General features: G+C 45.6%; 1 protein-coding gene and 1 pseudogene across 1 annotated transcript in view; both read right to left on the bottom strand.

Annotated features, from left to right (window-relative positions):
• EXOC3L4 (exocyst complex component 3 like 4) overlaps nt 1-14,834 on the bottom strand; it is a 39,342-nt gene extending 24,508 nt beyond the window's left edge. Inside the window, exons 1-4 of the mRNA XM_066624171.1 lie at nt 14,378-14,834; nt 11,704-12,364; nt 7,591-7,708; nt 2,133-2,258 (exon numbers count right to left, since the gene is read on the bottom strand). Of these exons, the coding sequence (XP_066480268.1) occupies nt 2,133-2,258; nt 7,591-7,708; nt 11,704-12,364; nt 14,378-14,834 (1,362 nt within the window). The remainder of the gene's footprint in view (nt 1-2,132; nt 2,259-7,590; nt 7,709-11,703; nt 12,365-14,377) is intronic.
• On the bottom strand, nt 8,096-8,216 carry LOC136637230 (5S ribosomal RNA; annotated as a pseudogene).
• Nucleotides 14,835-25,442: the final 10,608 nt, after the last annotated feature.

The raw sequence follows: 25,442 nt of genomic DNA, 5'->3' as shown, positions 1-25,442 counted from the left end.
TTATAAAATGTTATATATAAAATTATAAAATTTTATTTTATTTTTCTCTGTAAACCGCTTTGTGAACTTTTAGTTGAATATAAATACTGTTAATATAAACAGTATATAAATACTGTTTATATATATAAATATATATATAAACACTGTTATATAAATACTGCGGTATAGAAATACTGTTAATAATAATAATAATAATAAATACTGTTAATAATAATAATAATAATAATAATAATAATAATAATAATAATAATAATAATAATAATAATAATAATAATAATAATAAAATTTGCAGACGATACTACAGTGATGGGGCTTGTTAGCGGGAATGATGAGTCTGCTTACAGGAAGGAGGTACAGGAGTTGTTATTGTGGTGCAAAGAAAATAATCTCTCACTTAACATCAAAAAAACTAAAGAACTTATAATTGACTTCCGGAAAAAGAGGGATGTACACACACCGTTATACATAAATGGTGAGGAGGTGGAGAGAGTTGCTAGTTTCAAATTCCTAGGTATTTACATCACAGAGGACCTCTCATGGACTATTAACACCAGCATGTTGATAAAAAAGGCACAAAAGCGGTTATATTTTCTGAGGAAGCTTGGGAAGTTAAATTTGTCACAGCAGCTGCTTGTGTCTTACTATCATTGCACCACTGAGAGTGTACTAACCTATGATATCTTGGTGTGGTACGGAAATTGCTCTGCAGAGGACAAAAAAGCTCCGCAGAGAATTATTAAGATCGCGCAGCACGTCATCAACCTTCATCTACCAGCTTTGGAGGACATCTATACATCTTGCTGTCTGCAGAAGTCACATAGTATTCTGAGAGACCCCTTCCATCCGGCTCATAAGTTCTTTGAACTGTTGCCTTCAGGTAGACAATACAGAACTACTAGAACAGCACCACACAATTCCTGAACGGTTTTATCCCACAGCCATAATTATGTTGAATAAGGCGATATAGTTGTTACCATGCTCCTGGGCATTATGGTCTGTTATACTGTTTTTATATTATGATGCATGTTGTATAGAATGTGGGTGAGTGTGTAGAGTGTGATTGTTGGAATTGTAGTATATATTTATGCTTGTATCTCTAAGGTGCATAAATTTCATTGTGCTGTAGCACAATGACAATAAAGTGATTACTACTACTACTACTACTACTACTACTACTACTACTACTACTACGGAGCACACAAGACAACAAGAGACCCACATCCCGGTGCCCTTCCTTGCACCTGGCATTCTGAGGTAACCCACTTCTAAATTAGGAGGTTGCACATACACATCATGGCTTGTAAACTGTGATGGACTTTTCCTCCAGAAATTTTGTCCAGTTCCCTTTTAAAGGCATCTAGGCCAGATGCCATCACCACATCCTGTGGCAAGGAGTTCCACAGACTAACTACGCTCTTGTTGCATCACCCTGTAAAATTCGCAATACCCAGCCCCCCAATCTAATTCAAGCCTGCCTTCCTGGTTATTGAAAATGTATAATAACCTATCAAAAGAATTAGTCATGTAAGAGGAACAAAAAACCAAAAACTCTTAAAGAAAAGAAAAAAAATCCACCCCACCTTAAATATTCTTTTCCTCCAAGATTCCTTTCTGACATTATTAAATTGAAATGACTCAACCATTGAAAACCATGCAAATGAAACCCTCCTGGCATCATTATTTCCCAATCCCTAGAGCTAGTAGGGGACTTTTGTTTCTTTCTCACTGTTTAAATGTGGGTGGGTGCCTCTCTGGCTGTAGCCTATATCTCCTCAGTCTCTTTCTCTCTCTCTCTCTCTCTCTCTGAGGCTGCCAAAGGGCGGGAAGCAAGCGGCTGCTAAATGGCTTTTCTAATAAACCTGTTCTTTTTTCTCTTCATTTTAAAAGAACCCTAAAGAAACGAGTTGCCTATTATGTGTGTGATACAATTGACAGCAGGTTTAATTTGTAGCTAGGAAGCGAGTGGTGGCAGTGTTAAAAGAGGTAATAAACTGCATTCTGCTAATACGTTCTATGAGGATGTGACTAACGTAAATTAGCACAGTAGGCAACACCTACATACCAGAAGGTAATATTTCAGTTCCCTTGGACTCAAAGAAAAGGCATGTACTACGCATACTCTAGAAAAATACCGTTTGAATGTCGAGGGACAGCGATGAGCAGCACTGGTCTGGCACAGATTCTGGCTGCTCTTCAGAATTCCACTTCTCTTTGGTCTCCAGATTCAGAATGTTGTCCAAGCAGTTCTTGATCTGCAGCTAAATGTTAAGATGAAAGGAGAAAACTCAGTTCATCCTTACCATATGGAAATATGCTGCTGACATTGAGCCAGACCATCTAGCTCTGCATTGTCTACATCAGTGGTTCCCAAACTTTTTAACACTGGGACCCACATTTTAAAATGACACTCAATTGGGACCCACCTAGGTTTACAAGACTTAAAAAAATATCTAGAAAGAAATATTATTTTTTACTTATTTACACGAAACAATAACCAGAAAAAGATGCTCCAACATTTATTTCCCTATATGCTTGCAAATTTGCAGAAGCTCTTTGCAGGGCAATTCTGATTTTTGAAATTCAGAGCTTGAGGCAGTTGGTTATCTGATCCCTCCATCGCCGGTGTTTTCGTTGGAGGCTCTGCTCAGCTGTTATGGGAACCACCAAAAATCAGGTCACGACCCACCATTGGGGGTCCTGACCCACAGTTTGGGAACCACCGGGCTACATAGATCAATAGCAGCTCCAGTGGCACAGCTGGGAAGCAAACAGTAAGTACTGCATGCACTGCAACATCCCAGTTGTCACTGGAGCTGCAGTGACAGCAATGCACAGGTACCTGTAGTACTTACCGTTTTGCACCCCCTCTAGCTATGCTACTGAACAGCTCCCCAGCAACTCCGGGAATGTGAAGCAACTCTTCACATTCCCAGCCCTACCAAGAGATACCAGTGACCTAGGACCTTCCACATGCAAAGCAGCTGTCCTAACATCTCTATAGCTGCCCCCCAAATGCATATACAGACAGACCTAGCAGTTCCTACTTCCATTTCTTTGTTGTGCTTTCAAACTCTGTTCCAGGAATGTCTGTTCCTTGGAAGTCCGACAGGGACCATTAATGACATAGTGAACCATTTTGAGAACTTTTTGTTGAAAAAGTACATGAATCTTAATTAATAAATAATAATAATCCTGGGGGCAGAATGGGCAGAAGACAAGATGGAGGTGGGCGCAATGGCGTCACTCTGGTTTGCATCACCTGATGCAGGAGGCTAGCATGTCACCCCTATGATGGACCGCCTCCTATGCAGTGGGCGGGACAATACCCTGGGCGGTGGGCATAGTGATGTACCATCGCCCCACCCACTGGTTTTTTTGGCTATATTTTTTGACAGAATAAAGATATTTCAGCGTGGGTTGTTTCATGGCATTCTGCATGAATTTACACATCATAAGAACATAAGAAGAGCCCCGCTGGATCAGACCAAAGGCCCGTCGAGTCCAACTTCCTGTATCTCACAGTGGCCCACCAAGTGCCCCAGAGAGCACACAAGACAACAGGCACAACCTACGTCCTGGTGCTCTCCCCTGCATCTGGCAATCAGAGGCAGCCTGCCTCTAAAACCAAGAGCTTACACATACTTACTATGACTTGTAATCCGTAATGAACTTCTCCTCCAGAAATTTGTCCAATCCCCTCTTAAAGGCATCCAGGCAAGATGCCATCACTACTTCTTGTGGCAAAGAGTTCCACTAACTAATCACACGCTGGGTATATCAATTGATATATAACATGATGGCCTTATTCAAAAATACCACGATTGAAAAAATTTTGGCCAGTAGTTGTGTCACCCCCGTATGCGTCACCTGGTGCGGCCCGCATCCCCTGCACCCCCCTAGTGATGAAACTGGGTGGGCAAATTCAGCTTGGGAGGCGGGAATAGTGGGAGTGCACGCCAAATCCCTGGCCCCTTTCCAGGCCTGATCTGCCTCTGTACAGACCAACACAGAGCTTGAGCCACTGATATCACTGGTGCAGGTTGGAGTTGACCCACTGTAGCTGCTGGGGCTTACTTTGAGGCAGAGAAACAAATGTCCTTTTACCCTGAGGAGACCTCCAGCAGCCAAAAATCCCCTGCGGGATGTAGCTCGGTCTACGGGGATTCAGTTTGGATTGGGCTGTCCATCCCTTTCAAAAAGCCAATGAAACCAGTGGCCATCGCCATATCCAGTGGCAATGGATTTATTAGTTATGGATTTCCAATGAATTCAACACGTGTTCCTTCCCTGCTCTTAGAGGAGCAAAGTGCATTTTTGAGTCAACACCTCAGCAAGAACTACAAAGAGCTTTAGCATAACAGCCTAAAAGAAAAGTATTGTCACTCTGCTTTGATCCCATCAACAAACAGCTTCCTGCTGAATGCATAAAATCCTTCAACAGAGCCTGAAGCACAGGGTATTTTTACGTGTGAGGCTTAAATAGCACACAAGCCTTTCTTATCCTACTTATGTTTTAATTAATAACGCCTATTTCATGCTATTTATGTTAATGTCTAATGTTCATACAGAAGAAAAAGAAGAGATGTTTCCATGCAAAGGAGCATTGTGAGAATGTAGGCATTACAAACAGATTTAAACAAGATCCACTTTTAAGTCGCAAAATGGTCTAAAAATGTACACTGTGTGAGACAGAACTCCAAGCCATATTGGGACTGAAGTCACTGAACTGATGGAAGGTGTACTATTTGAGGTTAGCAACAGAGTGACTCCAAACAAAATCTGAAACTAAGCATGGGATTCAACCAGCCTTCCCATCTGTTCTTCTCATTAGCAGCCTCTTGGAGATGGCTAGATTCAAAAGCCCATTCTCCACAGTGGAGAGTGCTTCAGTGCAAGTGGTCCCACTGAAATCAATTTCGCTTCAAAAGCCATCATGCGGTTGAGGAGTGCAATACTCAGCGGACAGCCACAGATGTGGTAAGTTCTAAACACGTTCTCTTGGGAATCAACTTTAGCCTGAGCAGCTTAGTGTACAATAAGTAGCACTGTTTCATAAGGGATATAGGTACAAAAGATCATCTGTGTTTCAATGTATTTATACCTTTCCAACTTCCAAGTCTAGTAAACGGGTTGTCACCAGTTAGGATGGCCAATTGTACAGGATACCAATGACTGCAGCCTGAAGAAAGAGAGCCCTAGGATGTTCAGAAACTAGAAGGTTATGCAACAGTTGGACACTACAGGGGTGCCATCATGATCAGGTTTCGGAGCAGAGGTGGAGAACAGCAGGGCCCCTGAGAAGAATTTTATTGGGATACCAAGTTTCTTTAGGGGCCCCTCCCAAAAGGGAGGAACAGAGTGGGGAATGGTGGCGACAGGGGCTGGTAGAATTGGGAGGAAACAGGGTGAAGGGGGAGGTGACAGACAGAATAGTCTTTGGCACTCAGGTCTACTGAGGACACCCACTAAAATTGAGTGTTGGGTGGGTTAGGACAGACAAAAGAAAATATTTCTTTACTCAGCGTGTGGTCGGTCTGTGGAGCTCCTTGCCACAGGATATGGTGCTGGCGTCTAGCCTAGACGCCTTTAAAAGGGGATTGGACAAGTTTCTGGAGGAAAAATCCATTACGGGTTACAAGCCATGATGTGCATGTGCAACCTCCTGATTTTAGAAATGGGTTATGTCAGAAGGCCAGATGCAAGGGAGGGCACCAGGATGAGGTCTCTTGTTATCTGGTGTGCTCCTTGGGGCATTTGGTGGGCCGCTGTGAGATACAGGAAGCTGGACTAGATGGGCCTATGGCCTGACCCAGTGGGGCTGTTCTTATGTTCTTAACTACAATTCCCAGGAAGCCTTGCAGGTCTCTTGTTATCTGGTGTGCTCCCTGGGGCATTTGGTGGGCCGCTGTGAGATACAGGAAGCTGGACTAGATGGGCCTATGGCCTGATCCAGTGGGGCTGTTCTTATGTTCTTATGAGTTTCCCAGTGTGGAGCCCATGTCTACTTGCCTGTGCAGTGTCAGCAGCTAGATATAGTAATAGGAAAAACCAAACATACTGCTAAGACTCTGCTAAATGTAGGAAATCATTGCAGAAAATTGGCATCATTGTACTGAGGCTCACACCAGAATGGTGTGAATTGTCCTGTGTATACCAAAATGTACTTCTGCAGCAGCTGTAGCCCTGAAGCTGTGTCCCTGAGCTCCTATACGCTCCTTCACGGCAAACAGACCCACAAGCCAAAGAGCTACTATAGCAGGCCAGTTTCCTCCAAGAAGTGACAGTGTGTTAAGGAGTGTCATGCATGCATTCCTGGGCCTGGTGCATATGACTTGTGGCAGTAGCTGCTACCGTGGGCCTGCAGTGGTGCCCCCATCTTCCCATGTGGGCAGCGAGTCTGAGTGAGATAGGAAAATGTAATATCCCAGGAAATTTCTGCCCTCCCCTTTGGGTCCTGGGCCCCCTTTTTGGCCATGTGCCTGGGTACAAATTACCCCCTTTACCCCCCATTCATGAACCCTGGAGAAGAGCAACAAACTTGGAAAAATAAGGAAGAGCAATGAACTTGATCTTCTGTTCCTTATCTCAGATACCTCAGATATTGAGGTTATTTTATTACAGGTGGGTCCTCTTTATCTGTGAATTTGACCCACCGAAGGTCCTGACCCATGGCTAAGGACCCACCTCCTGGATGCAACTGGAACAAGGCAGTCATTTCTGGGGTGAAAACCAGAAGTGCCCATTAAACACCTCCAGGGGCATTTCTGAGGCCCGAGAAGGCTGCACACAGCCTCTGTGTGCATCAGAAAGCGCCCCCCCCCCCAAAAAAAAAGCTCAGCTCCTGTTGTGTTTGAAGGTCTGGATGCCCTGACCTGAATTTCATTACCTGTGGTTTTCGGCATCCGCAGGTGTTATGAGAACAGAACCCCCTATGGATGCCGAGGTGCTACCTGCACATCATTTTCAGACTCCTTTCTTCAAACAGAGGTTAGAATTGGGGGAGGGGGGGAGATGGCATGGTTAAACTTGGCAGATTTAACAGGAACTTGTAGACCACCACTGCCTTCAGAGCTCCGTAAGACTGAAAACAGAACTTGAGAATTGAGTAAGTAAACAAATAAACAAATAGTTATACAGTCATGGTGAAGCATTTCTTCTGAACATTGCCCTACGTGATCAGATTTATGATTAACCACAACCGGAGGAATGTTAGAATCAAATGCTGGAAGATTCTTTGCTGTTTTCTTGGAGGAGACTCAAATGAACTAACTCACTGGAAGCTGAGGAATGTTCAGTTTTGTTTAATTATATATAATTATTAATTATTAAGAAATATATAATTATTTCTCTATGAGTTATAGGAAACTTTGGGTCACAGCCATGTATGTGTAAACATATTTTCTAAGGCACCAAGTTCATTTGAAAGCTAGTTGGACCCATTCAGCTCACAACATTAAGGCTCTGAAACAAACAGTAAGTATTGTTTCCATTTGTAAATGACTATTGATGTATTAATGAGTCAAGGTTAGCGTAACCTCACGCCCTTCTTGGATTTAAAAACAGCTGAAAATGGGGAAATGGAAATATTACCTTCACAGAATGGATGTAGTCATTTTTCAGTTTCTCCAAAACTTCTGGAGTTAGCAAGTCAGGCAGGTCTTCCATTTTTATTTCTGGTTTAAGATCCGGATGCCCTAAGAAATCATCACTTAAAAAAAAATTAAAAATTATGTTCCTTGAATGTTTAGAAATGTACAATTGATAGTGTGCAGGCAGAATCTAGCTCATATAAGACAATAGGGGTCCTGCCACATGCATGCATAAGAACATAAGAAGAGCCCCGCTGGTTCAGGCCAAGAGCCCATCTAGTCCAGCTTCCTGTATCTCACAGTGGCCCACCACATGCCTGAGGGAGCTCACAAGACAACAGGCAATTCAGTGGTGTAGCTAGAGAGGGGGAGCAACAGAGGGGGAGCAACAGCCTCCAGCTCAGTAACTTCCATTTTGCTCCCATTGTCCAGAATGACTGCAAAGTGGAGGGGGAGGGGTTGCAGTGAATGGTTGGCAACCTTCAGTCTCGAAAGACTATGGTATAAGCCTACAGCACCCGGTATTCCCAGGCGGTCTCCCATCCAAGTACTAACCAGGCCTGACCCTGCTTAGCTTCCAAGATCAGACAAGATCGGGCATGTGCAGGGTAACAGTTGCTGCCAGGCTCCTTGCAAAACTTAATGCTTTGCACTCCCTCTAGCTACACCACTGATGCTATTAACCACACATGCACCGTAAAGGGATGAAGGTCAGAGGTATCTTGAAACCAGCCCAGCCTGTCACAACAGGATGTCCTAGGCCTAAATCAGATTATCGAAATTTGTGAACTATACAATTGAATGTAGCCTGAAGGAGGCTGTGACTTGGCAACCTCCTGTTTTTGCTTCCTGGCTGTGAAGGGTGCAAGAAAGCACCTGAAGGTGACAGCATGTGGTTGCTCATTTACTTTCAGCTTGGAGAACCACTGAGGTTACACCAGCTGGACCTACAGCTAGATCTTCGATGTAAGCACATTGGGGCAAAAAACCAAAACTTCACATATAGGCTAATGGGTTCTGAGCTGTCTGTGATAGATCAGGAGAGAGATCTTGGGGTACTGGTGGACAGCTCGATGAAAGTGTCAGCCCAATGTGCTGTGGCGGTTAAGAAGGCTAATTCCATGCTTGGGATCATTAGAAAAGATATTTCTAATGAGAATTGAGCAGCTGATATTATAATGCCATTGTACAAATTGACGGTAAGGCCATAACTGGAGTATTGGTTCCAGTTCTGGTTGCCACATCTCAAAAAGGATGTAGTGGAAATGGAAAAGGTGCAGAAGAGAGCAACCAAAATGTTTACTGGGCTGTAAACTGGGCACCTTCCCTGTGAGGAAAGGCTACAGCGTTTGGGGCTCTTCAGTCTAGCAAAAAGGCTCCTGAGGGGGACATGACTGAGACATACAAAATTATGCAGGGGTTGAATAAAGTGGATAGGGGGATGTTCATTTCCCTCTCACACACCAGAACCAGGGGACATCCACTAAAATTGAGTGTTGGTAGGGTTTGGACAGACAAAAGAAAATATTTCTTTACCCAGTGTATAGTTAGTCTGTGGAACTCCTTGCCACAGGATGTGGTGATGGTATCTGGCCTGGATGCCTTTAAAAGGGAATTGGACAGATTGCTGGAGGAAAAGTCCATCATGGGTTACAAGCCATGATGGGTATGTGCAACCTTCTGATTTTAGAAGTAGGTTGCTTCAGAATGCCAGATGCAAGGGAGGGCACCAGGATGCAGGTCTTTTGTGTGCTCCCTGAGGCATTTGGTGGGCCACTGTGAGATACAGGAAGCTGGACTAGATGGGCTTTTGGCCTGATCCTGACTCAGGCGAGTGGTAGCATGGTCACTCTTCCCACCCACATGGCAACATTTACTAATCAAGCAGAAACCAAGCATGAGGCTTCACAACGTGCTTTGTGCTGGGACCGGGAATATTTCCTAACAGATGCCGTCCTTTGCAAAATGTCTCCGTCTAGTGAGGAGGGAGGAGGTTAAGCCGTGCTTGGAACTCAGTTTGAAAATGATACTTCACCTATCAGCACAGCAATTGGATGAGTGAGGAGGAGGGAACGAGGCCACTGAGCCCTACAGTAAGATTACACAGCCATGACTTCCTTATCTTTGTTTTTCTCTTTTGCCCTTTCTGAGCACGGTGCTTTCAGCTGGTGCCCTGGAGGCTTCATTCGCTTCATTTCTCATTGGAAACTGAAGATAACAAAACTGTATCCTTTCCAAACTTGCTTCCTGCTGATAAACTAATGCCAAATAATTATTTGGAAGTGATGCAGTTTTTAAAACCATAGTCAGGATGAAATGGATGTGCTGTACGCACGCACATACAGGGGGAGGGAGACAGAGAGATAGAGAAAGAGAGAGAGAGAGAGAGAGTTCTGCACCAAATTTAATGAGAAAAGTGGGATTCTGTGATTTGTGTAACTTGCACAACTAAACATGCTTTCTTATATATTGTATACCAGTAATTTGTTATGTAAATTTTTCCTATTTCACTGCTGATATGGATGAAGGCAAGGAGTTTACACTGAAGACCTGACCTCTGAATCTCTTTCTGCAATTGGTTTAGTTTCTGAAATTTCACTGACCAGTCCCCTATACTTTCAAGCTGTGGTTTTCAAACTCTCCAGGAGTTTGAAACCCACAGTAAGTCTTTGCTGGGGCGGGGGGGGGGGAGGCAGCAGGAGCAGGGGGAAGGCAGCGACGTGATCCCCAGGATCGCGTCGCTCAGGGGGCTGCAGGGACTGGGGTGCACCCTCCAGTCCCTGCAGCAGCCGTCCCTGTGTGTGGGGAGCCCTGCGCGAGCATCTGCAGGGCATCCCAGGTCAGGGAAAGGAGGAGTGGAGCGATCTGCTCTGCCTCCGCAAAAGCGGAATGCGATTGCCCCACTCTCCCTTTCCTTGATCTGGGGCGCCCTGCAGGTGCTCGCGCAGGGCTCCCCGCACACAGGGACGGCTGCTGCAGGGACTGGAGGGTGCACCCCAGTCCCTGCAGCCCCGTCAGAAGGGAAAGCGGAGCGATCATGCTCCGCTTCCGGTTTTGCGGAGCGGGGTGCAATCGCTCCGCTTTCGCTTTTCCTGACCTGGGGAGCCCAGCCGAAGGTTGTGCAGGGCTTCCCGCACCACCAGGAAGCTGCAGGAGGCTTGGGCAAGTGCACCCAAGCCCCTGCAGCCCCCCTGAGCGGCACAATCCTTCCCCCTGTCTCCTGGCTGCCCCCACCCCTTAAGGGGGCAGAGGCCATGACCCACAGGCTGGGGCGTTACAACGCCCCAGTTTGAATACCACTGCTTTCAAGCATAGCTTTTTTACGAGGGCTAGAAGTGTGCTAGTTGGCCACCGCTATAGCTCAAAAGGGAGAGGCTGTACTTCAGTGGTAGAGCACATGCTTGGTACAGAAGGTCCCAGGTTCAGATCTTTTATCTCTTGGTAGGGCTTTCCTTCTGAAACTCTGGAGAGCTGCTTCCAGTCAATGTTGACAACAGTGGCGTAGCAAGCAGGGGGCAGGCAGTCCCAGGTATCAGCCCAGAAGGGGGTACTACATGAGGCCCAGCCAAGATGGCAGCCGTGGGAGAAACAACAGCAGCAACACTAGCCATGGTTGCAGGTACGTAGAGGCTGCTGCCTCCTCTTCGTGTTCCGGTGTCTTAGCTATCTGGCTGACATCCCTGTTCTTTCTCCTTTGGAGGCTCAACAAAAGACTGTAAAGGAGAGGGAATGAGGGCGGCAGCCAGATTGCAAAGCCACCACTGTCACTACCTCCTTCTCTGGGAGAACCAGGAAGTGATGTCAAATGATGTCACCACCCTGGGTGCCGCTGCCTGTAGTGACATTTCTAGGAGCCCTGGAAGTGTTCAAATTGTGTAGGCGCGAGCCTCAAAACAAAATGGTGGCAGCAGCACTGCTGAGACCCAGATGAGGTTGGGTTGCAACCTGATCACTGGGACCAACCAACCCATTGAAGACCTCCACAGCAGACAATCATGGGCTTGATGGACTCATGGCCCGACTCAATATCAAGCAGCTTTCACATGTCTTCAATCACAGTCTGTAGCTTTTTCTGTGCTTAGTATACATAATGTTCTCATCATAGGAATCTTACCTGCGGTATACATTGGTGACCCACTTGAGTACTGCATGGTGTTGATGATATTTTAAGCTATCATCTTTCAGGATGTTTTGCAAATGCAAAGAGAGGGCTCTGTGGAAAGCGGTCAAGTATGTATCAAACACATTATAGTCTGAAGGATAGCACTTCTGTACCCAAAGCTTGATTGTCAACAGATCTTCTTTTATAACGGTTTTGAAGTACCCTAAGTGTATAGAAAGCCAAGCTGAGTTTCCCTCCTTCAATGGGATAGGCACTTTAAGGACTCTTTTTTTCACGCTTTCTTGGACGCTTTCTTTCCATAACTCCCTCCAGTTTCTGGCTGAGCCAAGGCGGGACAAGGGTTGAGAAGAGGCTGCAACCTTTGCAGCCTCAGCATGGGCTTCCCCTTCCTCTTCAATTAAAGAAACCAGAGAGGTCAATGCCTTTGCATCCACCTTGGGGAGAGTCAGTGTTTCTTCCACGGTGTCCTGGATTTTCTTAGAAACAGAAGCATAGAGCAAGTCAACATCCTTGGCCCTCACCGTGAATTCTTGAGAGTTATCTTCATGCTTCTTGGATTCTCTTTCAGCCAGAAGCTCCATTTCCAAATCCTTGATGTTTTCAAATGCTTCCAAAAGCTGCCTTTTCTCAATAAGTTCATTTATTTGCATTACTAAAGAAAAAAAGGAGAAAATGGGGGGGGGGGGTTGAGAATGGGTCATGTCTGTGATGTATTTCCTGCACAGGAGTGATTCGGATGGAATCCTTTGGAACAACACTGGTGGCAAACATTACCTCAAAATGAAAAGTTTGCTTTTCTGCTTCACATATTTTTTAACATGCCCCTCTGGGAAACATTCTCAAATATTGTTCTTATGATAATTTTGTTTAGGGAAGTTCAGCAAGCTTGATCTCTTGCAGAATATATGGTTGGCAAATTGGTTGGCAACCTTCAGTCTCGAAAGGCCATGGTATAAGCCTACAGCACCCAGTATTCCCAGGCGGTCTCCCATCCAAGTACTAACCAGGCCTGACCCTGCTTAGCTTCTGAGATCAGACAAGATTGGGCACATGCAGGGTAACAGTTGCTGCTGCAGAATATAACTCTTAATGTAATTAGGCCGGTTATGACTAAGGAATGGGCTCTTTGGAGTGGTACCCATTTGAGGATTGCACTCCCTCCTTTCTCTCACCTTTTGACTTTTTGGGCATCAGGTGGTGTAGCTAGAGGGGGTTCAAAGCACTAAGTTTTGCATGGAGCCTCCCCGTAGTGTGCAAGCGGCCCTTCACCTTTGGAGCCATTTGCATTAAAACTAGTTTTAACCTTCACAACCTTTCACGGTTTGGGGCCAGGGTACATGAAGGACTGCCTTCTCCCATTTAGACCTGCTTGTCCCCTGAGATCCTTGAGGAGACCCTTCTTTGTGTGCCCCCTTTGACTGAAGCAAGGGGGCAGCAGTGAGAGGAAGAACCTTCTTGGTGGTGGTTCTCCAAATGTGGAACTCCCTCCCTGGTAAATTAAAAGGCTTGAAAACTTAAAAAAAAAAAATTTCTAACAGCTTTTGGTCATGGGAAGGATGGGGAGGAGGAGGAAGTTTCTGACAGTTGGGGATACTGAGCTTGTAATCTAATTTTTTTTTTAAATCTGCTATTTGCCTGATGGTTTAATATTTTAATCTGTTTTTGGCCACTGTAATTTTAATTATTGTTTTTATATACCATATTTTTTTAATGTATGTTTTTAGCCTTTTTGTACTGCCTTGAGCACCAGGCTTTTAGCCTGGGAAAAGGCGGTATAAAAATCTTCTAAACAAATCAATACTTTTTCATGGGTGCAAAGTTTTGACTACAGCAGAAGCCAAACGCTGCGTTTCAAAAAAGCAGATGACTCCAGTTAATGTTCTTATTTTCCTTTCAAGGCGCAGTTGCAGAACTGAGCACCTTCTAGCAGATAGGAGATCAGCACAAAACGGAGTGCAAGCAAAATGGTCGTTCTAGAGCATTGGTTCCTCGCCTTTAGGAGCCTGCGGACCACTGAGACAGACATTGGAATTGTTGTGGACCACATGCAACCCCTTCCATCCCCACTAGACAAAAAAGCCCATGGGGGAGAGTTCATTAACATACTGGAAATGGCAGTTTCAGGGGGTCCATTCTATGCCCTCTCTGGTGGTCCATGGGGAAGCATGTCGCCAAGTGAGTGCTCTTCCACAGACTACCAAAAAGGGTGGAAAATGGACTCTCACGCAGATGGCTCTTCAGCAAGCATTGGACCACAAGAGAGAGCAGAGAACTGACTACCTACAGCCACAGTCAACACTTCAGTGGTCCATGAGGGAGTGCTCAACTGGTGAGACACTGGAAGTAATCAAAGGTGATCATCTTTTTTTTTTCTGAGACTTTGTGAACCAAATCTCAAGTCTCATGGACCACTTGTAGTCCCAGGACTACAGGTTGGGAACCACTGTTCTACAGGCAATTACAGTAAGAGACTAGTTTCTCTGGATACCAGTTATGGGGGGGGGGGGCAAAACAACAAGAGGAGGCTACTGGATGCTGGATCTGATGGACCTGCGGTCTGATCCAGCCAAGCTCTTCTTATGTTCTTAACTATTTTCCTGTCCTGTCACAAAAAGCCAGAATGACCCAGCAAAAGTACAAAGAAAAAGCATCTTCTATCTCTTACCAGACAGTGGTTCTTTCTTGACACAGTCTTGCCCTTTTCCAGACTCCTCACTTTCCTCTGGAACACTGCTGTTAGCTCTCCCTGCATGGTTGCCATCCCTAAATTTGGGGAGTGAAAATTTGGGGAGTGAAAAACGCTTGCTGGCTCTGTCAAAGGCTTTCTCTCCAGTCGATTTGTCTGTCTCTTCTCTCAATGAAAAACGGTTGCGGGATCTGGTGAAGGCTGGCCCTTTCGTCGGTTTCATTTTCATTGATTCTGATCGACCTCTCCTGAAGCTTAGTGTTGTTTTGATACCCCTGATGAAGCTGTTTGCTTTATTTTCTTCTCCTCCATCACTCAAGGGTGAAGAATCTAAGTTGGGAAGACAACTATCATCTTCCTTCTCATTGCATTTTTCCAGAGACTCTGGCTCTGATGTTGATGCCGTTTTTCCATTGGCTTCCCTATTTTCGTTCATGTTGGCTTTGTGCCGATGATGCAGAGGTAGCGACTGTGGTTACCGGGAAAAACCAAAGTAGCAGAGTGAAGCAAAGGAAAAGAAGGGGAAAGAAGGAATTATCTTTGCTGCTATATTGAAAACTTGAGAGTCCATATATACCCTAACTTTAAATATGGTATGATGCCTCTCACATAGAGACAGGACTGGCCCAAGACCTCCATGTTATTGAAAAATTGTGTTGTTGTTGTTAACAATAACACAACAACACCAACACAATTACAGTGGGCCCACTGTACCCATGGATCATGGATTTCATTATCCCTGGGTCCCTGAACCCAAGGGTCGGACCCTTATGGACCCTCTAGAGGCAACGGATGCTGTGCTTCCATCACCTGTGGAGAGTGTTCTGAGGGACAGGGAGGCCACACACAGCCTTAAAATGTCACTTCTGGTCTTTCTGTAAAACTGGAAGTGACCTTCTAAAGCAGCCATTTTCAACCACTGTGCTGTGGCACACTAGTGTGCCACGAGTGGTCCACAGGTGTGCCACAGGAATTTGGGGGAAGGTCATTTATTAATAGGGCCAGTAGGAGATATGACCCCCCCCCCCCCACTGGCAGCATGGTGTGCCTTGTCAATTGTCAAAAACCTGGTGGTGTGCCTTGACCATTTTAGTGCCTTGTCGGTGTGTCATGTGATGAAAAAGGTTGAAAATCACTGTTCTAAAGCCTCTCAGAAGCCTTAGAAAGCCTTTTGAGGGCTGGGGAGGCAGTTTGTATGCATATAGGGCTCCTGTGGATTTAATTATCTGTGGTTTTCCGTATCTACAGGGGTTCCTGAAATGGAGCTCCCACAGATAATGTCAGAGGCTGTAATAATAATAATAATAATAATAATAATAATAATAATAATAATAATAATAGAACAACGAAACAAGCTAAACAACTAGGCACATTGAACATTATACAGTGAAATCTCACCAGTTCTTAAACTCTTGGGTAGAGTTTGAACTATTGAACGTCCAAAATTTCCAGTCCAGGCATCTGGAGGGCTGTGACACCCCTGAGGATGATGAGCCAATCTAAAGGCTTTGTACTGCCTGGACCAGACCATGTGCTGCATATTTCCATTAATGTGTTTATTTTAAAACACTGATATCTCACCTTTCCCCTTTGTAACAAAAAGCTTAAGGTGGCTAAAAACTGTACTGAAACACTAAAATACAATACAAATACAACCACAAAAAAATCTTAGGCAATGCCCACTTGTCCTGACATGTCCTTGTTAGCCCCCAGACTGCTGTCTAGAGAATATGGTAGCCCCTAAATTTAAAGGAGGCGGCCATACCAGCTTCAGTGCATGATGATAATTTCAGCAGAGTACTTAACTTTGTTAAGGTGGGATAGAGTGAATTATTTCATTGCTATAGCCCAGCATGATCCTGACCTGTAAAAACGATGAAATGTACCCTCAACAGTGCAAGGTACAGATGATTTGACTCTCTCCTTTGGCAATGTGTTGAGAGGAGTTAATGTTGGAAAATTGTCAAGGGCAAACAGGTCAAGACAAGACTAAGATTCATTTTTTTTGCTGCACGCTTATTGCCCTGATCTCCAGAGTCAAGTTACTACTTGCTTCGGACCTATAACGTGACCCTTTGTCTGCACGTTCTGCCTTGGGTAAAGCTGGTTCACAGATGCCACTCAACTGCTTACATTTCTGAAATCAGAAGTGTTTGGATTGTCATGGTAACCCCTTTGTAGATACAAAACGTACATTGCAATGTTCTCATAATGCAGTGCGTGGTAGGCCAGTCAGATGCGAAGGAGAACAAGGCTTCAATGACTTTAATAGTTGCAAAGAATTAGGACGGGCAGAAGAATTGACTGGAATCCCCTGCTGCTTTTCACCTCCCCCCCCCAAATTCACTAACTGGTTTAAAAGGCAAAATAAATGTCCCAAAAGGGCACACAATCTACAAAGATGCATAAAAGACACCAACACACAACCCCTGGAAAAGATTTGCTCTCCCCCTGGAAATATTTATTTGAAAAATTTATATCCCAGCTTTCTCATGCCAAAGCAAATGCCCAAGGTGGCTTATGAAGCTCCATGATAAATGTACAATGTATCACAATAAGTTAAAAAAAACCAAACCATCAAAACAAAGCATCGAAACATCAGTTCCAACATTAAAGTAAAACAAAGCAAAACCAGCATACAACTGGGCAGGAGGTCTGGTCTAGAGGGTAGAGCCTCCATTTGCCTGAAGATAACATCCGAAGGTCGCCAGTTCAAGGCCACTGGTACCGTGTGACCTTGAAGCAGCTGACAAGCTGAGCCGAGTTATTCCATCTGCTCTGAGCGTGGGAGGATGGAGGCCAGAATGTGAAACCAGATCAAGAAAGTAACACCTGAATATTGTGGTTCTTGTAAGATAGAACATTCTTTCAAATTGTAAAAATCCCTATGGGGATTTAATAAGCCTGCCTACGTAAACCGCCTTGAATAAAGTCTTGAATAAAGACCAAGAAAGGCGGTATATAAATACCTGTATTATTATATTATTATTACAACGTCAAGCCACGGGGGGTGGGGGTGGACACAAATTGATCCAGGGAAGCAGTCAAGCCACAGTGCCACTGCAAAGGCACAGAGGGCATACACATCCATCCATCAACCAAATGCTAGTCGGAACAGGTATGTTTTGAGCCCTCACTGAAAAGACATGAGGGAGGGAGTAGTTCTTAATTCTCCTAGGAGGGAATTTCATAATTGTGGTGGCGCTATAGAGAAGACTTGCCCCCGAGTCGCCACCCCCCTCACTTGCGATAGGAAAGCCTCTTCAGATAATCTAAGTGGGCAGGCTGGAAGGTGTGGGAGGTGGTCCCTCAGATAGCCTGGACCAGACCACGAAGGGCCTTAGTCCATATCAGCATCTTGAATGGGGACTAGAACTGAATGGACAGCCAGTGTGGCTGCTGAAGCAATGGTCCAACAAATATCAGAGGAGTACTACTTTCAACAGAGCCTCTTTGGCCAGTTAGCAGGATATCAATGTATGGGTAATTGCAGTAGATCCAGGCCTGGCTGTCTAGGACAGGGCACTGGGGTCTTGCCCCTCAATTTGCTTTCACTCCTGAGTGGGAAAAATGCACTCTGAACTCGGAGGTTGACTCCTGGCCTTCTCCCCACCCCTTACTTGTCGCAGTAGCATAGCCAGAGGGGAGAGTGGTGCACTTGGTAGAGCAGTAGCATAGCCAGAGGGGAGGTTGGTGCACTTGGTAGAGCAGGAGCCACAGCGTGCCATGGAAGTGGCCCTTCTGACTTGCCGTTGAAGCCATTTGGGGCAGCAATGGCAAAGAGTTGCTTACACAGCTGCTACTTAACACGCCACCCTCCCCTCTAGCTATGCTACTGACTTTAAGGCAAAAGTGGCAACAGTTTTAGTGGCTCCAGCGATGGTGGAGAAGGGTGACGGCTGGCACTGGGGTTACTCTTGCAGCAATGCAGCTCACCTCACCCTGTTCCTTGCCATCCTCAGCAGCAACAGATCATCTGCTCCTCTCTCTCACACACACTTCGTTTTATTACATTTTATGCTGTTGTTTTGGTTATTTAATACTGTGGCTGCTGAAAGATGTATACATTGCCCCTTTATATAGTTTTTGCATCATAGTGTCATTTTATTTACACCACCTCGAATGCCTAGTAGAAAAGAGCAGGGTGCAAGTCAGTAAAACAGATTACAAAATTGGCCCATGACAGAAGCACAGCTCTCTACCTACCGTATTTATGTTCCTGTCCTATGGTGAAAAATGTCGCTACTGTGACATTGTGGGTTTTTTTTAAAACCCATAAAAACTCTAAAATACACTTACAATAATGAATCTTTAATAGCACTGACTTGGAGAGAGAGTGTAGAAGGATCTGATTCACCGAAAGCAAGCAAGAAAGGGCCTAACAGGAACCAAACAGACACCTGGTTGTACTAGTAAATCAAGACTGGGCAGATACAGGATCCTGCAGCGGTGGCTCTTGGACACACTCACCTGACTCACAATTCCTCCGTCAAAATGTCTTCTTCTCCATAGAGAAAGGATAAGCACCCATCTGCCTTGGAACTGCTATCACTGCTAGGCGTTCAAGGAAGCAAAAAAGACTCCAGTTTCACTTTCTTTTTCTTTAGTTTGTTAAAGAAAATGGAGTACTAGAGAAAGTGAACAAAGGTCCTGGGGAAATTCTGGCTCTGGGCGCTTAATGATTTACAGGCAGGGTATATGAGACGAAATGCTCGTTTGCATAACCGCCCATCATGCAGGTATAAGGAATGTGTGGTTTTCAAGATCGGCACTGCGGTTAGCCAAGAGAGCATTACCTCCCAACTCCAATTCTAGCCCCAGTATTATGTTTCCGTACTTGTGGGTTCAACTTCAGACATACTGCATTGATATTGATACCTCACTTCTAGTAAAAGGGTACATAAGGATATATGTACTCTGCAAGTTTAAACTCATTTGAAACTGCTTCAGCTGGTTTCCTTTAAAGCAGTGGGTCTCAAATGTTTTAGTACCAGGAAACCACTTCTTAGAATAACAATCTGTCGGGACCAACCAGAAGTGATGTCATTAACCTAGAAGTGATGTCATGGCCAGAAGTGACATAATAAAGTAGGAAAATTTTTACCACCCTCCCATACAACAAAATCAAATCAATCAAGTAAGTCAATTAAAATTTACAATAAGTATAAGTTTAAAAATTTCTTTAAAATAAAGAACCTTCCTAACCCTCCCAAGCAATTGCTGATCTGTTTAAAAAAAAAATCCCCAAATATCCCAAAGGTTGCAATTCTATCCACACTTATGCTGGAGTAAGCTCCATTGACTATCATTGTTAAAAGCATATACATGCTGTTGGCATCCTTCAGTCTCGGAAGACTATGGTGTCATGCTCTGAATGGTGGTTCTGGAACAGAGTGTCCTCTCCAGTGCGTGAAGCCTGGGTAAAGTAGGTATGGAGGATAGGCTGTTACCCATGCAGCAAATCCCCCCTCTCCACGTTGCTGAAATGGTCCAATGGAAAGGCAGAAGCCAGTACAGTTGGTTCCAGCAGCGTTGCAGGAGTTGCCAGAACGTGACTGTGTTCAGCCATGAACTGCCTCAGGGACTCCGGCTCCGGATTTTGCCTCGATGTTGACTCCTGAAGCCTTTTCCACAACTGGATGTAGCCACAAGGCAGTGGAGGTTTGGGATCAGAGTTTTCCTTCTCTCAGATGAGCTGCCTTCCCAGGCTAACGAGTCCCATCTACCCGGTGGCTGTTTAATCGCCTCTTACGACAAGTACAGCCAAACTGAGGGCCTATTCTTATCCCCCAGCCCTCAGGGGATATACATAGTATACATAGTATACATAGTAGCCTGTTAAAAGTACAGATCTCCTCAAATGCAGTCACATACCATGGTACTGTAGTGTCAACCAATATATTATAAATAAAGTAAAATGAATGGGGACCCACCTGATATTGGCTTGTGACCCACCTAGTGTGTCCTGACACACAGACTGAGAAATGCTGCCTTAAAGAACCCTAGGAATTGTAGTTTTTTTAAAAGGGCTCAGAATTTCTTATTGTAGATTTCATTCACTCACTCGTTGTCGTCTTTTTCAGTACAGGTCGCTAGAACAGATTCAGATTAAGTTTGAACCTGTACATTAAATTCCAACCTACAGGATTTTGATTGAGTGATTAAGGGGATTGTGCATTGGGGGCCTGGGCTCAACTTCTAGTCTTCCCCCTAAATCAGAGATTCCAAAGCTGGGACATTGCAATGCCCCAGCCAGGAAAGCTCTGTCATTGCCCCCCATCTGCAAAGCATTGTAAAAAGGGGCAGAATAAAAACACTTCCGTTTTTATTCTGATGAGTTTCCTGATGAAAACTAGAAGTTTTTTTTCCTTTTTTGCAGCACTTTGGAGGTGTGGGGAGCAGAGGGGGTCACAGGCTTCTTGGACCCTCCAGATAGCCATAGCGATCCACAGGTAAGTTTAAAAAAACCACTTTCCCCCTGGTATCAGCATGATCATGCCAATCGTGTTGCTGCTTTTGCACTCTCCCAGAAGCACCTACCCCATTTCCCAAACCCCTGGAGAGTTTGGGAACCACTGCCATAAATGGTAAAAGTTAGACCAAGGAGTCCTGGATTCCAACACACACTCAAAATCACAACAAATGAGGAAGAGATAGAGACACGAAGTGTGCCATACAGGATATAGAAAATAGAGGGCTTTCAGAGCCAAAGGTCAGGGGCACCAAAGACCAAGGTTACCTATCTGTATCTGCTGAGATGAGCCTTGTGTTGTTGCAGGGATTGTGGGACTAGTTTGCCAAGACACAGCAAGCTCCTGACAAGAAGGCAGAAATGGGCTTGATGGCCAACCCAGAAGGACTAGTTTCAGGGAGAAAAGCAAGGCAAGGGAGCTGAGATGGCTTTCCCAGGGTAAGGCTTCTTGGGCAGCAGTTCAGCAAGCACTTGAGCTGTGGCTTGCAACAGTACTCATAGGAAAAGGTGGAGGAGAAGGAAGAAGGTGGAGAAAAGAAGAGACCTGGTACCTGTCCTGGACGGCCACCACAGCCATTCTTTGTCTAGAGAATAGAGGAGGATAGAGGAGGGAAATGGGATGCCTGATGCAGCACCAATAAACAACTGAGCGGTCAACAAGAGATGACAACCACCTGAACATAAGAACAGCCCCCACTGGATCAGGCCATAGGCCCATCTAGTCCAGCTTCCTGTATCTCACAGCGGCCCACCAAATGCCCCAAGGAGCACACGAGATAACAAGAGACCTGCATCCTGGTGCCCTCCCTTGCATCTGGCCTTCTGACATTGCCCATTTCTAAAATCAGGAGGTTGCGCATACACATCATGGCTTGTACTCCGTAATGGATTTTTCCTCCAGAAACTTGTCCAATCCCCTTTTAAAGGCGTCCAGGCCAGTCGCCATCACCACATCCTGTGGCAAAGAGTTCCACAAACCAACCACACGCTGAGTAAAGAAATATTTTCTTTTGTCTGTCCTAACTCTCCCAACACTCAATTTTAGTGGATGTCCCCTGGTTCTGGTGTTATGTGAGAGTGTAAAGAGCATCTCCCTATCCACTCTGTCCATCCCCTGCATAATTTTGTATGTCTCAATCATGTCCCCCCTCAATCAAAATCCCCATGGGACAACACAGAGGCTATTGTGGAATAAGCTCATCATGGCCCATACTTTTGTGTCTTGATGGCCTTTGCTAGGCTCATCCTTGGTTGTTTTCTATTACCTAGTGCCCTAAGGTAGTGTCCCGAGGTTCTTGATTGCTGAAGAGGCCTGTGCCATGGTCAGAATATGACTCATGATTGAGTTTACCATGATGTTGATGAGGGAAGCCAAGGCTGAAGGCACTTCTTTTGGGACCATGAATGGTCTTGTTTACCTCAAAGTCAGGAAGTTTGTTTACAAATCTGAACTGGCTGACCAAGCTAGGTGCAGCAAGTAATGGAATTTTCCCAGGCAAGTTTTCTCACAAGCCACCAGTGTTTGTGTGAGTAAGGAGGAGATTGCTCCCAAAAACAATGTTTGCCCTTTGCTCTAAAGGCCAGAAGGTCCTGATGCTTTCTTGCCATCAGCCCAAGCAAAACACCACAAGACTGGCCTGGGTCATGCTCACCTGGCATGCACTCACCTGGCATGCACTCAGCACTGTATACATATACATATGTATACAGTGGGCCCTTGAAATCCACAGTGGATTGGTTCTAGGACCACACACAGATTCCAAAATCCATGGGTGCTGGAGTCCTGAAGTTGGGTAGTGTTGTGGTGCCATAATAACATGCTGTGTCTGTGGCCCACTCACCTCCTCAGAAGGCCTCCAAAACGCAATCAGAAGCAACTTCCAGTTCGCATCCACGACTTCTGGTCACATCCTGGAGGCTTTCTGAGGCAGGGGAGGCCAAAGGAATGGGCCACAGGCCTTCCTGCACCTCATAACACCTCCAGGATGCAATCGGAAGTTGCAGATGCAAACTGGAAGATACTTCCAGTCATGTCCTGGAGGCCTTCTGAGGTGTGGCGAGGCTTCCACAGTTGTTGAAATCCATAGGTGTGAAGCCTGTAGGTAGGTAGGGCCCACTGTATGAATGTGTCAGGCAAGAATGAGGCAGTGTATCAAATGCTGTCCCTTTCACATTGCTAGCAGCAGGGCAGTGCTTGCCCCATATATCCACCACCACTGCTTCGCTCAGCTTTAAAGAGGAGGAGATGGGTTGGCTGGAAGAGGACTTGGTGGACTAGAGTGTTTCTCCACCACTCTGTCCCGCTCTCCTTTTCAAATCTGAATGAAGGGGTTGGTGATAGACAGGTGCTCTCATGCCACTGAGCCACACAGCAGAGACGGACCTGTTGGCATCTGGTAAACGCAGACAGCTTACACCCACTGCCCAAGGTCTCACAGCTTGGCACAGTTCCCGGGGAGTGTGCGTAGCAGCCGTGCTGGAAAGTTTGCTTCGAGGACAGAAAGACAGCACAGACAGCAGGGCCCTTCACCAAACGTGTATTGACATCAGATACAGTGCAGTTCAGTACAGGCATTCAGCGTTGGTCCCATGCAGGGAAGCAGAGCTACTCACTGTCACAATAGTTAGAACACAGCAACAAAGTGCTCCACAGCCATCCATCCAATAACCCCCTCAGTCCACCAGTGGCTGCTATGGCTTTATACAAAAGCTGGCCAATGGGTGCCTGTTTCAGGGCAGGCTTGGGCTAATCCGCTCCACTAGTTTCCACCTGTGTCTGTAGTCACTCTGCAGGCAATCGACTAGCACCTGCTGAGTGACTCAGCACTTCTTGCCTGTAGCAGGCTTTTGCTGCCTCTGCTGGGGCCAAGCTTTGCACAGGCCTCCTGTGCCAAACCCAGGGGCATCCTCCAGCAACTGCCAGCCAAGGGATGGGGCACAAACCTTGACAGGACCAGGCACCCTCATGCCACCCTCCTGCAGCTGAGGTAGTTGCTTCATTTCTCCTCATTATGAGACTGGCCTTGGGTCCATCTTGCCTGGTATTGTCTACAGTGAGTGACAGTAGGTCTCCAGAGTTTCAAGGCAGGGGGGCTTTCTCGGCCGTACCTGGAGATGCCAAGGATTGAATCTGAGACCACCTATATGTAAAACATCTGCTCTACTACTGAGCTATGATCTCTCCTCTTCCCTTGCAAATGTGACTTGGGCACAGGTGTCCATCAGGCACAGCTAGGCTTGTCTTTTCACTGGCCAGTTGCCATCCCTGGCATCCCTGGCCAGGTGCCAAACTCCCACCATTACTATCTCTCTCTACTCTGTCAGACACACATCCTCAGTCTTAGGGTCTAAATATTGCTCAGCTTGTCCTGTGAATCCCTGCTGTAAGACAACAGTAACTGTGAATTTGGAATGCATCCCAGAAACACTCCTCTGGATGCACATGTTGTAGGTGAAAATCTGTAGTAAGAGGCAATTTGTCTTTCAAGCTGATCCCCCATCACTGTTCTTCCTCTTAAGGAACCTAGACAATCTTCCAAGGAGCCCTTTGAGTTTTCCAAAGTACAGTCAGTTTTGTACACTGTACACTGTAAGGGACATAAGTACACTGTAAGGGACATAAGTCAACTCAACCCCACTTCTGTTTTCCTCCTCTTCATTTGCTATATTCCTTGAAATGCATTTCAGACGACTCCATGAGACAGAGACCTATCATTTTATGAATGGATGAAATGGCCTTATATTGAGTCGGGTCAGCGGTCCTGATCAGTATTATCCATGTAGCTCTCCAGTGTGTTTCAGGCTCTAGTGATGCTGGCTAGAGATTCTGAGGCCTTCTGCAGCCATTTGTCCACTGAGCTACAACCCCTTCCCTCTTATCCTTTATAGCAGGGGTGCTCAATAGGTGGATCACGATCTACCGGTAGATCGCAAGGCAAAATGAGTAGATCGCGGAGTGCCGACCCCCCCCTTCAGGTGCCTCTGGGAGGAAATGCCGGGAGTAAGCCCCATTGTACTCAATGGGGCTTACTCCCAGGTAAGTGTGGCTAGGATTGCAGCCTCACAGCCTAATCCTAGGCATGTCTAGTCAGGAGTAAGTCCTGTTATACTCAGTGGGGCTCAAGGTACACCAACATACATTGTACACATAAATTTTATATGTTATGATGGCACGAACATTGTAAAAAAAACTCTGGTAGATCTCCGGTCCTTGCTGGGTTTCAAAGTAGCTCTCGAGCCAAAAAAAGTGTGAGCACCCCTGCTTTATAGAGTGCCATAGAAAGACTGAAATGGGCATCTTGCTCCATAACCGCCATGAAGATGTGCTACTAGCTACTGAGTTACATTTGTAGAAGTCTTTTTGGCTGAGCAAATTCACTGTGACAAATTTTGAGGGTGCCTGTGCTGTTGTGTTGGCAGGAGATCCCAGTTCCCTCTGAGCAAAGTCCCTCCATCATATACACGAGGAGTGAGAACTGTAGGGTGCTGCTGCTGGCATAGGAGAACGGTGGATGAGGATGGGACCATGGATGTTGCAGGAGGCAAGAGTCAACAGGTTCCATGTGCTACTTG

This window comes from Tiliqua scincoides, chromosome 1, assembly GCF_035046505.1.
Source record: "Tiliqua scincoides isolate rTilSci1 chromosome 1, rTilSci1.hap2, whole genome shotgun sequence".
In the NCBI taxonomy this organism is placed as follows: Eukaryota; Metazoa; Chordata; class Lepidosauria; order Squamata; family Scincidae; genus Tiliqua; species Tiliqua scincoides.
The sequence above is the reverse complement of the archived record's forward strand: the minus strand, read 5'-3'. Positions and strand labels throughout refer to the sequence as shown.